General features: G+C 44.8%; 1 protein-coding gene across 1 annotated transcript in view; it reads left to right on the top strand.

Moving 5' to 3' along the window:
• The window catches only part of LOC126542584 (high affinity cAMP-specific and IBMX-insensitive 3',5'-cyclic phosphodiesterase 8B-like), a 36,682-nt gene that overhangs the window by 22,664 nt on the left and 1,691 nt on the right, over positions 1 to 12,327 (top strand). Inside the window, exons 11-15 of the mRNA XM_055077375.2 lie at positions 4,705 to 4,900; positions 5,346 to 5,476; positions 8,088 to 8,313; positions 9,016 to 9,177; positions 11,041 to 11,170. Coding sequence (XP_054933350.2) covers positions 4,705 to 4,900; positions 5,346 to 5,476; positions 8,088 to 8,313; positions 9,016 to 9,177; positions 11,041 to 11,170 — 845 coding nt within the window. The remainder of the gene's footprint in view (positions 1 to 4,704; positions 4,901 to 5,345; positions 5,477 to 8,087; positions 8,314 to 9,015; positions 9,178 to 11,040; positions 11,171 to 12,327) is intronic.

Genomic DNA, 12,327 nt, shown 5'->3' with positions numbered 1-12,327 from the left:
TTTAATGACATTTGTTGCAATAAAGAAAGTTAAATTCTAGTGACTGTTAGAAGCGGGATTTCAATTTATGGTCTGAAATTTGTGAAAAATATTTTCAGATTCGGAAGTTCGAAAAAAAAGAATAGACGCACGAAGTTTATAAATTAATAACTATGCATGAAAAACAGATACCGCAGTTCTGTAAACGGCATCCATCAGATCATTCAAAGAGGAGAAATTCGATACGTCAATTTGTATCTTACGTGAATTTGTTACGCTGTGTACAAGTGTTCTGCAAAAGCTGTATGTCTATATTACCGAGTTATTTTAGATTCATATGTAACATATCAATGTTGTCCTCTTTAGATGTGTCAGATGCAATTCACAGAATTGTGATATTATTTTTTTCTTGCTGAGTTAGAAAGTTGTGGACTTGAAAGTTTCGTTTTCGGAAAATTTTTATTTCCTGCCAATTTTTAAATAAAAAAATTGACAATCTAAATCAAGAACTGTAAACAAACTGTCACTAGATTTTAATTTTCTCTTTTAAATGCAACAAACCTCATCAAATTCTGTGCACTGGTTGCCGAGAAAAACGAATTCTCCTTTTACAAGTGTTTAGATAGGAGCACCCGAGCTAAAGATTCCTCTTAAACCCATAAGCAATATGACTGTCACCTGTTGCCTCGTCTGGCTTTTCCCTAATTGTACAGCACTTTTCGTGCAAAATTGGCGACTGGAAACAAGAGTCGCAAGGAGTTGAGAAATTAAGCGATCCACTAAGGGAGAGAGCCAAGGCAGCAGCCAAACAGGAAGAGAAAGCGAATATTAACAAATTTAACCGTTGTTTATGAAAATATTTATGGATCAACATCTTTTTATTTAAAAAGGAAGTAGAGAAAACGCCGCCGAAAGGGGAGAATAAGTCCGTGTGTTTTGAATGACGCTTCTACAGTTATCATTCGAGCCGCCTGACGTAGCCACTTCTCCTGCTGTGCTTATGTATAGGTGTTTTTCTAACCTTCCGGGGGGGCCGCAGTACGTCTAGAACCGCAGCGTCCTGCGCTCTACACAGTTGTACGGGACTGGCTGCCACGCATCGTTATGCAACTTCCCAAATAACAATTTGAGTCGGTTGTGGCACTTAACTTGGTAGAGCAGTAAACGAGGGATCCAAAAGAACTGTGATTGTTGCGCAAATGTATATTCCTCTATAATTCTTCCAGAGCTAATTCAAAAAACGTTGCAATAGTCGGATACAACTCAAGTCTTCAGTCAAGCCCCACACACGCACTCATAATCGCCAGCCACTGTTCCTCCGCGAGGCTGCAAATAATTCGTACTTCAAGCTTTTCCTGTTAACCAAATCAGGCGGTAACCACAAGAATAAAATTGTTAGCGCGTAACTTTATACGTTCTCCCTCACCTATAATAGTGGAATGGCGAATACCTAATTCTTTATTGAAATGAAATACTTGCTTCGCTGCAACTATGCAGTATATTGTCAAGTTGTACTTCAGTTGGCAGTCAAGTTTCATTCGTAAAACGTGCTCAGCAGTGAAATGAACTGTACCGCAGACTTTCGAAGATTTAATTAATTATAGAGTTATACGTGCAGAAACCATGAGGCATGCCGCAGTGGGGGACTCCGGAAATTCGGACCACCTGGAGTTCTTTAACGCACACCTAAATCTAAGTACATGGATGTTTTCACATTTCGCCCCAATTGAAAATGCGGCCGCCGTGGCAGGAATCGGGATTCGATCGCGCGACCATGTGCTTCTCAGCTCAACATCATAGCCACTAAGCAACCACGGCAGGCACACTTTTGAAGAGTGAAATGCTCAGACTCCATACACTTTGTCCATGTCTGTAGCCCACCTCGTTGCTTCCGTCGATGAAAAGACTCTTCAAGAACAGCAGACACTTCCGAGGTATCAAGTACGACGCAATTTTGAAAAGGCCGCATGACAACGATTGTTTGCTTTTGTGATTGGCTGGCGGAGTAACACAACCCCACGCGGTCCGTGTGCCTTGGCTGCCAACTGCTTTTTTTTTTAATGTTGTATGCTACCATGGAAATCTTTATTTTACCCTTCCTTTTTTTTAATTTTTCTTAGCAGTGTTATTCATGCGCTTCTTTCCTGCGCGAGTCCATTTGATGTGGTTCCTTGTTTGCCTAGTAAAGGACAGGTATATCTCACAGGCGTACCTGTGAGATACACCCTATTTCATTTCTCTTTTGTGGATTTACGCGTCTTTATAACGAATAGCGGGCGTTATTAACATTTGTACTAGTAAAGGTACCTCCCCCCCCACCCCCATTAGCATAGAAAAGTTACCTTGGGTTGCCCCCCCCCCCCCCCTGAGAAACAATCCTGGGTATGTGCCTGCTTCTGCCTATATTGTGCATTTAACTGTGTCGCCACTCGCTCGCGCTGGCGTCGAATGCATCCTTCTATGCTCTTAAAACAATTGACAGTGGCTTAGCTCGGCTATGCCAGGATATACGTAGCGAAAGCTAAGGCATAGCATGGTTAGCCTTGGTTAATCTTGATTACAAGTCCAGGTTAGTCTGGTTGTCTAGCTATGTTGCGGCGTTTAGCCAGTCGTTCGGCGCGCTGTTCGTCTGTTTGCTGGGCGATTCGTTTCCTCTTCATCTCGTTCCGATGTCGATTCCAGGTCTCCTCCTGCTTATCAGAATTGTCGCCGTCCATACTGCCGCCTCAACTGTGGTTGCGGCGCACGCGAACTCTCCTTTTCAATCCTCCGACATATTATCAGGCATGCGACGCAGCTGGCGAAGCGAGTGGAGGCGAGCGCAACGACGAGGAACGCGGTGTAACGTCATACCAAACGGCGGCGGCGGAAAGGCGCGGCGCTGCCCAGCGGAGGAACATCTGTGGCTCGGTGCTACTAGTGGCGCATGCGAAGTATAGTGACTAGGGAGCGAGAGTGAGAAATATCCGCGGCGAGGCGCGCGTTGTGACGTCATGTGCCTCCTCGGAGCACTGCCACGGCGAAATCGCAAGTTCGCGGCCAGTAAAGCTTTCGCTTTAAAAGGAAATGAAATTCTGAGGTTTTATTTGCCAAAACCGCGTTCTGATTATGAGGCACGCCGCAGCGGTGGGGGAATTAATCCGGATTAATTTTGACCGCTTTGAAGTGCGCCTAAATATGAGTACACGAGCGTTTGTACATTTCGCCCCCATCGAAATGCGGCAGGGCCGCGGGCCGGTATCGCACCCGCGAGCTCGAGCTCAGCAGCGCAACGCCATAGCCGCTGCATGGCTGTGCATACACCGCGGCGGGTTTTTGTGTTGTCGCGCTCCGCGGAACCAGTCCCACTGTTTAGTGTGGCCTATACGGTGGCACCGCTGTGGCGCCTATTTTGTAGTGTCCTTCGTGAACTTTTTCTGCAAAAGGATTAGCGGTTTGCCTGTTGTTTAATAATTTGTCCTGTCTTTCACTGACGAATTATTTACCGCTTTAGATCGTTCTTCCCTCATAGACTGCGTTTTCATAGATTTTGTGAAAGCATACGATTCAGTATGTCGTGCATTACCACTCTTCAAACTGCGTGCGCTAAATTTAGACCATAACGTACTAAAATGGATAGAGTACTTCTTGCTTGGGCGCACGCAGGTCGTAACAGTTAACGACCACAACTATTGCTCCTTGTCCTGTGGCATCCGGAGTAACGCAGGGGTCAGTTACATTAATGACCTGCTTAACAGGATTTGTTCGTCCATAAAACTGTTCGCGGACGATTGCGTTATTTATCGTGAAATGTTAACTGCTATGACCATTTAAGACTTCAATCGGACCGAAGTAATATAAATGCATGGTGTGAGACTTGTTTAATGAAACTGAATATTAATAAATGTAAGGCAATTAGAGTTACTCGCCGTACTTCTAACGACACACCGTGTACTTATCCTCTTAATAACGTTCGCCTAACTCTGGTTTCCACTTACAGATACCTTGGTATTTATATTTCTCAGAACCTTTCCTGGCAAACTCATGTTGACCATGCAACTAGTAATGCTAGTCATACTCCTGGTTATATCAAAGGTAATTTTAGTCATCTCCCACCAACTTAACACTCTTGCTTTATAAAACACTAGTTGAGCCCAAGCTTGAATATGCATCTTCCGTTTGGGATCCTCATGTCAGTTCACTGAACCTCAACATAGAAGCCATTCAGAACCGCGCAACACGTTTTATTTTATCTAACTACTCGCGTACGGCACGTGTCACTTCAATGAAATTCACTCTTGATTTGCCTAACCTGTCACTTAGTCGTAAAATTTCACGTCTCTGTAGATTTCATAAAATCTGTCATTACAATCCCACTTTAAGCGACTCCCTTTTGTTACAACCATTGCACATTTTTACCGGAAACGATCATCAGTTCAAGGTCGACGTGCCATGTTACCGCACTATATATAACCTTCATTTCAATTCCTTCATTCCCACAACAAGCGGCGACTGGAACCACCTTCCTGCTTCCGTTGTTTCAATCGTCAATGCCAACGAATTCAAAAAAGCCCTTGCTAACAACTTTTTGTGACCGTTTACTATGCCGCTAAAATGTATATTATTTCTTTTTGTTTTGATACCACTCCCTCCTCTCTGTAATGACTCGGCCTTAAGAAAAATAAATCAATAGGCTTGCGGAGAAAAATGATCACCTGCGACGTGCATCCACCCGTTCTATCACAGGCCACTCATCTGGCTGGGCTTGTCCCTGTTCGCCAAGATGAACGTACCCACCAGTATCGAATGCGACGACGCCACCATCCGGAACTGGTTGCAGCTCATTGAGTCACACTACCAGGACAACCCGTACCACAACTCCACGCACGCAGCCGACGTGATGCAAGCTACGGCTTACTTCCTGCTCAGGCTTCGAAAGAAGGTGCGCAGGACATGTCTTGAAAATAAAAGATATTTCTTCTTCTGGAATCAGCAATTTATGAGTAGAATAAAGATGCAGTAGCAAACTTGCACGCAATTGTAATACATGATATTCGCAAGTTGTCGCTTTATTTGCTCCGTCTTATAGCGTGGCGCATAAACATTGGAATGTTTCTGTGACCTTACTTCGTCGTACCTTGATACATTTGCATGAATAGCACGCAGGGACTGAATAAAAAAAAATATGGTTGCCCAGCGTGTATAATTAGAAAACGTATGCTCAAATCTACGGTGTCGTTCGCCGATCTTGTCCGGCTCGTTGTTGAGCCAACCCTTAATCCATCTAACGCACTGGTCAAAGTAAAAAAAAAAAAAAATGCCAGGCTTGTCCGGGTTAAAGCACGGGTGTTAATTTCCCGAGTGTCGATCGGCCGTGCTCATTGCAGGACATATTCGACCCGCTGGACGAGGCCATCTGCCTCATCTCGGCTGTGTTTCACGACGTCGACCATCCCGGAAAGTCGAGCCCATTTCTCTGCAACTCGAACCACGAGCTGGCCATACTATACAACGACCGGTGAGTGTGCAGAGTTGGCTAGATGGCCTTGTTTTACATCGGACAAAATAGCCCTTTATGCCGAGCAAGTAGGGGTGATATCAGAATATTTTAGCATTGCGTTACAGTTCTGCTTTTACCGTTACCGATTCCGCCTGTTGCCGACTGCGCATGCGTATTTGGGGGCCAGTGGTAGCGGTTATATGTAACGTTTTGCCAAAATGCAACATTTTTGTTTGCCGCATTGTTATCACCCGCGCAGCGCATGTTGCCCAATACGCGTATGGCGGTGCGATGAATATATCACGTAAACGGGTGTACTCTGGCCGCTTGATTGACAACTGCTGTTTAAGTAGATGGAGTGGTCGGCAGATTAAGTGGAGTCACTAGCACTCATGCAGTCACACTCGTCGCCACTCGCTCACGTTCCTATACTCTCGCCCTCTTATACTTATCATCACTCGCTCGCCCTCACAGCCACTTTATTCAGATCACTCACGCTAATGTTCGCGCCCACTCCTAGTCACTCGCCTGCTCTCACTCACATACATAAGTCCACACACACACTCGGCAGTGATCACTCACGTTCGCACCCGCGTCCGCTCCAACTCACCGTCGCTAACTCTGGCTCGTACGTTAACCGGCACTCACACCTGTTCATACGTCAACTCGTATACCTTCGTCTCACTATCTTACGCCTGTGAAATGAACGTGAAGCGAGCTAGTGTACTCGTGAGGGAGTAGACCAACCATAGCCTTCGAGATTGCTCGCGCTCGCCGGTTTTCCTCCGGATGTCCCACTAGACGCGCTTCGCAGAGAGAGAGAGAGAGAGAGAGAAAAGCGTCACGCGCGCCCGGCCGCGCCCCTAGATGGCGCTATTAGCCGAGGATCGAGCGAATACTTTAACTGTTTCTTAAAGAGGTTTCGACTAAATTCGAAGTCCAAATCTCTTTTAGAGTTTATTAAGAAGCGACGTTATTTGATATATCATGGATTGTTTTCCAAAGTTAGTCCGCGTTATTGACATGTGTCATTTCTTTCTCTAAAATAGTAAGATTATTAATCAAGGCTGCTATTTATGTAGAATTTTTCATGACGCACAAATTGTAGTTGCTTGAAATAAAATATTAACTGTATTGATCGTGCACGCTATTACGTTGTGCGAATAAAGTTTTTGTTACGTTGGTGCTCCTTTCTGCGTTGTTGTATAACGCTTGTTTTACGTTGATGCAACCGTAGTTTATCTTACCCAATGCCTTCCTGATGGCCTGTAAGGTTCTCATAAATAAAGAAATGTACTTAAAATAAATAAAATGAATATGCCGTGAACAGACACACGGATGAGAGAGACGCGGATTTTGTGTGTTTGGTGTAATTAACGTTTCAATCATACTGTTTAAAATTATAATAATGCCTGCTTGGGTGGCAACCGTATTATACCAATAAGAGAGTAGCTATAGTTGCATAATTTATGAATTTATTATGCAGCCTTGAAACTGCGGCACGCAGCAGATATGGCACGCAAACGCACGCAGCAGAACACGCGGATTTTTATTAATTCGCAATGAAATCTTTTTAAAAGCTTGCTGCGCCTTCTCAGCTGAAACATTTCATTGTGTGGTTGGACTTTCAGTGACACTCCACCTTAAATATTTGTGCTTGAACTAGCAAACTTATTCCTGCGAGTTATGTTTTTTCGTTCACTAATAAAGCTAACATCACGTATACTTAGTTCAAAAGGTCGATGAAAGGGGCTAGTTGGTGACTGTTCATACTTTCTGTCCGTCTCATAGCGAAATCTTGCACAGATATACCACTATATACCCACGTGAATGTAGTCCGAGTGTATTTGTGCAGGAATAATTAACGCATTTGAGATTAAATAGCCCCCAGCGCGCGCGTTGCCCCTCGTGCCCCTTCAGCTGTAATCTCCTAATCAGTGAGGGATCATACAGCAGTGCAAAGTCGAGTTTTTCTCGCCTTATCCAAGCCGAAGTAAAATTACCGGAGCGCGTGAAAGCCTCCTCGACGCATGGAAAGATTTCGAGTGCGAGCGCATCGGTGCGGAGAAGGAGCGGGCCACGCCCACCACTGAAAGTGCGCTCTCCCCGTGTGAACGGGACGGAATGGGAATACCTGTCAGGGCGCGCAAATCTCGGAGGCTATGGTCCTACCTATACTTAGGCGAGAGAGTCGATACGTCGTGACGTAGGTTTAGCGAAGAGGTTTAGCCTAGAGAGCTTCTCCGCGGAAGCAGGTAATGGAGGAATAGATTCTGTAGCGGAAGACTTAGGGTTACGGCAGTGTGGCGAACAACAGCGAATAGAGCCGGGTGGTTGCCATACAGGTGCCCCAGTGACAGTGAGTCGGAGGAGTGTTTAAAGATAAGCGGCGATCAGCCGGCAGAAGCCGCTCTTCGCCGCTCAAAACATCAGTCGTCGCGGACTTCGATAAAGCTCTTAAAAAAATATTATTTTGCCAATTTTCTCAGAGGCTCTGAGAAGCGAGGGAGGGAGACAGTATATAGGAAAACGGTTAAAGCACAGCAGCACGTGAAAAACATATGCTGTTCCTTTGGGGCCTAGGAAAATAACGTGACCTCAATATGCGGTTCACGATATCTGCATTCAGGTCGGTGCTCGAGAGTCACCACGCAGCATATGCGTTCAAGCTGACGCTGTCGGACGAGAAGGTAAACATCTTCCAGAACATGGACCGCGACGTCTACCGCACGGCTCGCACGTCCATCATCGACATGGTGCTCGCCACTGAGATGACCAAGCACTTCGAGCATTTGTCCAAGTTTCTCAACTGCTTCCAGAAGCCTCTTCAGGAAAGCGAAATGAACGAGCAAGAGGCAAGTGGAACTGGGGGAGCGAAAGTCTGTTGGAATTTCAGGACACGTACATCAGTCTTGACTGGCGGTGTCACGTACACACCACGTCCACATAGATTTTATATAATCAAATTACCTTGTTAACGTTGACTGTAATGCGTTTCCAGCAGCTGCAACAACAAGGCGTCGAGTTGATAAGGAAATTTCGAGCGAGCAGAGTGAAAGAAAAGCGAGGATAAATGGAGTGAACGAAAATGGTCGTAGAAGAATTTTTCTTTCACAGAAAGCGCTCGCCTTTAGCAGATTTTTCATCAATGCCACTTTATACAGCACACATAGCAGCAGATCTGACGCTTGGAACCGCAGCGTTGCGCACGTCCGCGGACCAATGCTTTCATCGCCAAGCCTGCATGTGCGGCGAAAGCACGAACGTGATATAAACGCCATCGGGTCGCTTGTGGCCGTTCTCGTAATCAAGGGAGCGCAATGTTACTGGGCGCTGTATTTGATGCAGCGTGTGTGCAAGAAGTTTGGATTCCGTATAGTCTGCCGATTCATCTTTTTGGGGGGTTTCTCGAAAGCGCTCGCACCCACTGTATTTCAAATGACTTCTTTTGCCGGTTGTCGGTGTACACTCTGCGACGTCATGGCCCATGCAGTATCCTTGCGTTGTCAATGTTGTGTGCTTAGCACGACGGCTGGGTGCCCTGCGCGTATACGCAGGCTGTGCAAGAGCGCGGCGAGGCCCTGTCGCTCCGCTCGCCGGACAGCCTGCAGCTGATCAAGCGCATGCTCATCAAGTGCGCGGACGTGTCCAACCCCGCGAGGCCTACCGAGTTCTGCATCCAGTGGGCGCACCGCATCGCCGAAGAATACTGCGGACAGGTGACCCGCTCCGTTCTTGCTTAACTCTGCCACACCCAATGTATAGTTTATATAAATGCTACAAGGAGTTAGGCCCAATTCTGATTCAATATAGGAAAACAATGCGGAGACCGTATAGTCCTGATTTTTATAGGCAGGAGTTATGTTTCGGTTGTGGATAGTTCAGAAAAATATATGCTAATAACTTAGTCATTATCTTTACACTAAAAAAAGTCACATTTTCGCCCGAAGAGCGAAGCATATATCGATTGCTATAGAAAACTATTATATAGCTAAAGAAGTAAGGATAGTATATTTATCGGCCGCATAAACTCGCAAACATTCGCTTACTAAGTAAATTAACAAGCATGGTGTCACGCACGCGCACATGCAAACATAAACAAGATTTGTGTGTGCGTGTGAGCGCACGCACGCACGCACTATGTACTATGTATATTTTTCACTTCATCCCGATGTTATGCGAGTTAGTGATCATTAACAAACTAGTCCGACAGTCCATTCCTACAAACTAGTCCGACAGTCCATTCCTATGTTCTAGGAGCAGAGGAATGCTCTAGCTCTAGGAGCCCATTGAAGCAGAACAGGAAAGCGTGATTAAATGCATGCTTATTAGCGCCATTCATATAAGTAGAGATATTGGCACCCAAAGTGACGAAATCATCTTTCCGCCTCCCATCAAAAATTTTTACCTAGTCTGTGAAAAATTCAGTGTTTCTTGAGCATGGTGTCACGCGCGTACAGGCAAACCTAAACAAGATCTATTTTTGGGAAGTCTGTGGATTGTCTGAAGGCAATCTGTACACATATGATTACAGCTTTTGTCTAATTAATGTCCACGATATGCAGACAATCTGTTCGGAAACATATGGACTACAATAAACCAGAAAGCTTATTAAGGGTATGCGTTAGCGCGGGGCCAACTCGAATTCCCTATTCAAATAAATGTGATACGCAGAAATGCTCTTACGGAACAACCGCTTGACCGATTTGAAAGAAATTTGTTGCGTCTGAGAGAAAAAGTTCTATGTATAAAAGCAGAATTTTGAATTAGGGCCTGCAGTTGTTTACAGAACTTGCCAAAAATTGGTCATAACAATCACGAAGTCTACAAGCTCGTAACTAAGCGCCAAATACAGATATCCCAATTTTGAAGACTGCATCCTTTATAGCATCTTATGTAGACAAGTCTGATATGAGAATTCGCAGCATAAGTGGAGTTTTTAGTGTTTACAAGGGTTTTGCAAAAGTTCCACTTACAAATCAGTAATACGTTTCAGAGAGGTGTATACTGAATCAATTTTGTCCGCTGTAAATGTGTTATATATAAGGTGCAGTTTAAATAATTGTGATATCCTTTTTTTTTTATTGACGTAATAGTTCTGCGGGAGCCCGCAAGGTGGAGAGAAGTAAATAAGAGTAAATGAGACATCCACCCAATCGCAGCATTTCGAGGAACCCTTGTGGGTTTCCTTTGTAGCAATTGCTACGATTGGTTGGATGTCTCATTTTCTCTTAGTTAAGCCTTATTTATTGCTGAGTTAGAGTTATAAACTCAGTTTATTCAACTATTATGAAAATATCAGGGACCAAAACAAACGAGTTAATTCCTACGGGCACTGTATCGCAGGTGTTTCTATTAAATGCATCATCCTCGTCACATTCTGTGTAGTGGTTGCCGAGAAAAACCATTTCTGTTTCCACGTATTTAGGTAGGAACCCCCGAGCTAAAGCTTCCCCTTAACGACTTTTGTTTATTGAAACCTTATGCACTTTACACACAAAAAAAGACAAAAAGGCCAAGGTGATCTACAAGAAGTCCGTAGACAACAGAGTGTATATATGGAAATGCTCTTAAATTTACAGACGGACGAAGAGAAGCGGCGTGGCCTCCCCGTGGCAATGCCGGCCTTTGACCGCGCCATGTGCAACGTTGCAGGATCGCAGACGGGCTTCATCAACTACTTCGTGCGCGACATGTTCAGGGCATGGTCAGGCAAGTTGCCCGGTGCTAGCCCATCCAAGCATTTTGCCACGATTATTCCCACATGAAAGCGAATGTTTGCGGAAACAGCAGGAAGCAACGGAGAAAGCCCATACAGTGATATACGAGTTTCACATTTACAAAAAAAAAAAAAAAAATAATAATATTTTTGGCTCGTGTATATGCAACCCGGCACCACCGCCTTTCTTGGACAGTCGTTCTGTCAACCGAGCTAACCAGCTAGGAAGCACAGCTCTCCGTTAAATTAGCTGTACTGCTACGCAATTAACCGCTGTTTATCGCCAGCCGTTTGAGCAATTTGCATTGTTTTCGCTGCTTCTTTGTTTGCAAGTTATACTTCTACTCTTGAGTACACTTGGTGCTGCTTATAAAAGCGGCTTTTAGTTCCGTGGCCATAGGAACCCATTTTGCTTACCTATTTCTGCGTATGCTATATATATATATACACATACATGATCGGGCATTTGCGAAAGTACTGTACTGCATACTATATATACGAGTTGTGTATTCCCTTACCGACAGTATTACTGGAACTTTAGCATATAGCCACCTTGCTTCACAATAAACGCATATCAACGCTGGGAAAGGACCGTTTTGTTCAAGGTGACGGTCCGATCATATCCAAACAATTTTCCAGAGAAGAATGTGCCTATCCATGCTTTAAAGGCATTAACATAGTGAAGCCAAGGAAAGCTTCATTGCTGCTGAATCCAGAAAGCAGTTAAAAAGAAAAGATCTTTTTTCGTGATTGCAAGTGTTCATTTCATTGCCACCAACGATGTCCGGTGTGTCTTGGCGGTAGAGTTTCACCGCACTTTCAGTTCTGCTTTTATGTCGCAAGTGCAGGTTTCGGTGATAGGGATAACGCGAAGCGGGAATATATGAACTATATAACCTCTCTGGGTATGCTCCCGCATACAAGAGCATCAGTATGAACCGCGCGCGCCCAGATTTTGAATAATGACGCAGTGTCCAGGCGTTTCTGATTTTTCAAAGTCGTGAGGTGCCGATCGGGCGCATTAATAGTTTCATGTATCGTAGCATAGGCCATTCTCGCTGATAACGTCCAGGTATAGTCGGAGGCATATTCTCGTAATCTGCACTGTGTGTTTTTTTAGTTAATTCATCTGCAAACGCGTTTCCCTCAC

The sequence above is a fragment of the Dermacentor andersoni genome, chromosome 2 (assembly GCF_023375885.2).
Source record: "Dermacentor andersoni chromosome 2, qqDerAnde1_hic_scaffold, whole genome shotgun sequence".
NCBI lineage: Eukaryota > Metazoa > Arthropoda > Arachnida > Ixodida > Ixodidae > Dermacentor > Dermacentor andersoni.
The sequence above is the reverse complement of the archived record's forward strand: the minus strand, read 5'-3'. Positions and strand labels throughout refer to the sequence as shown.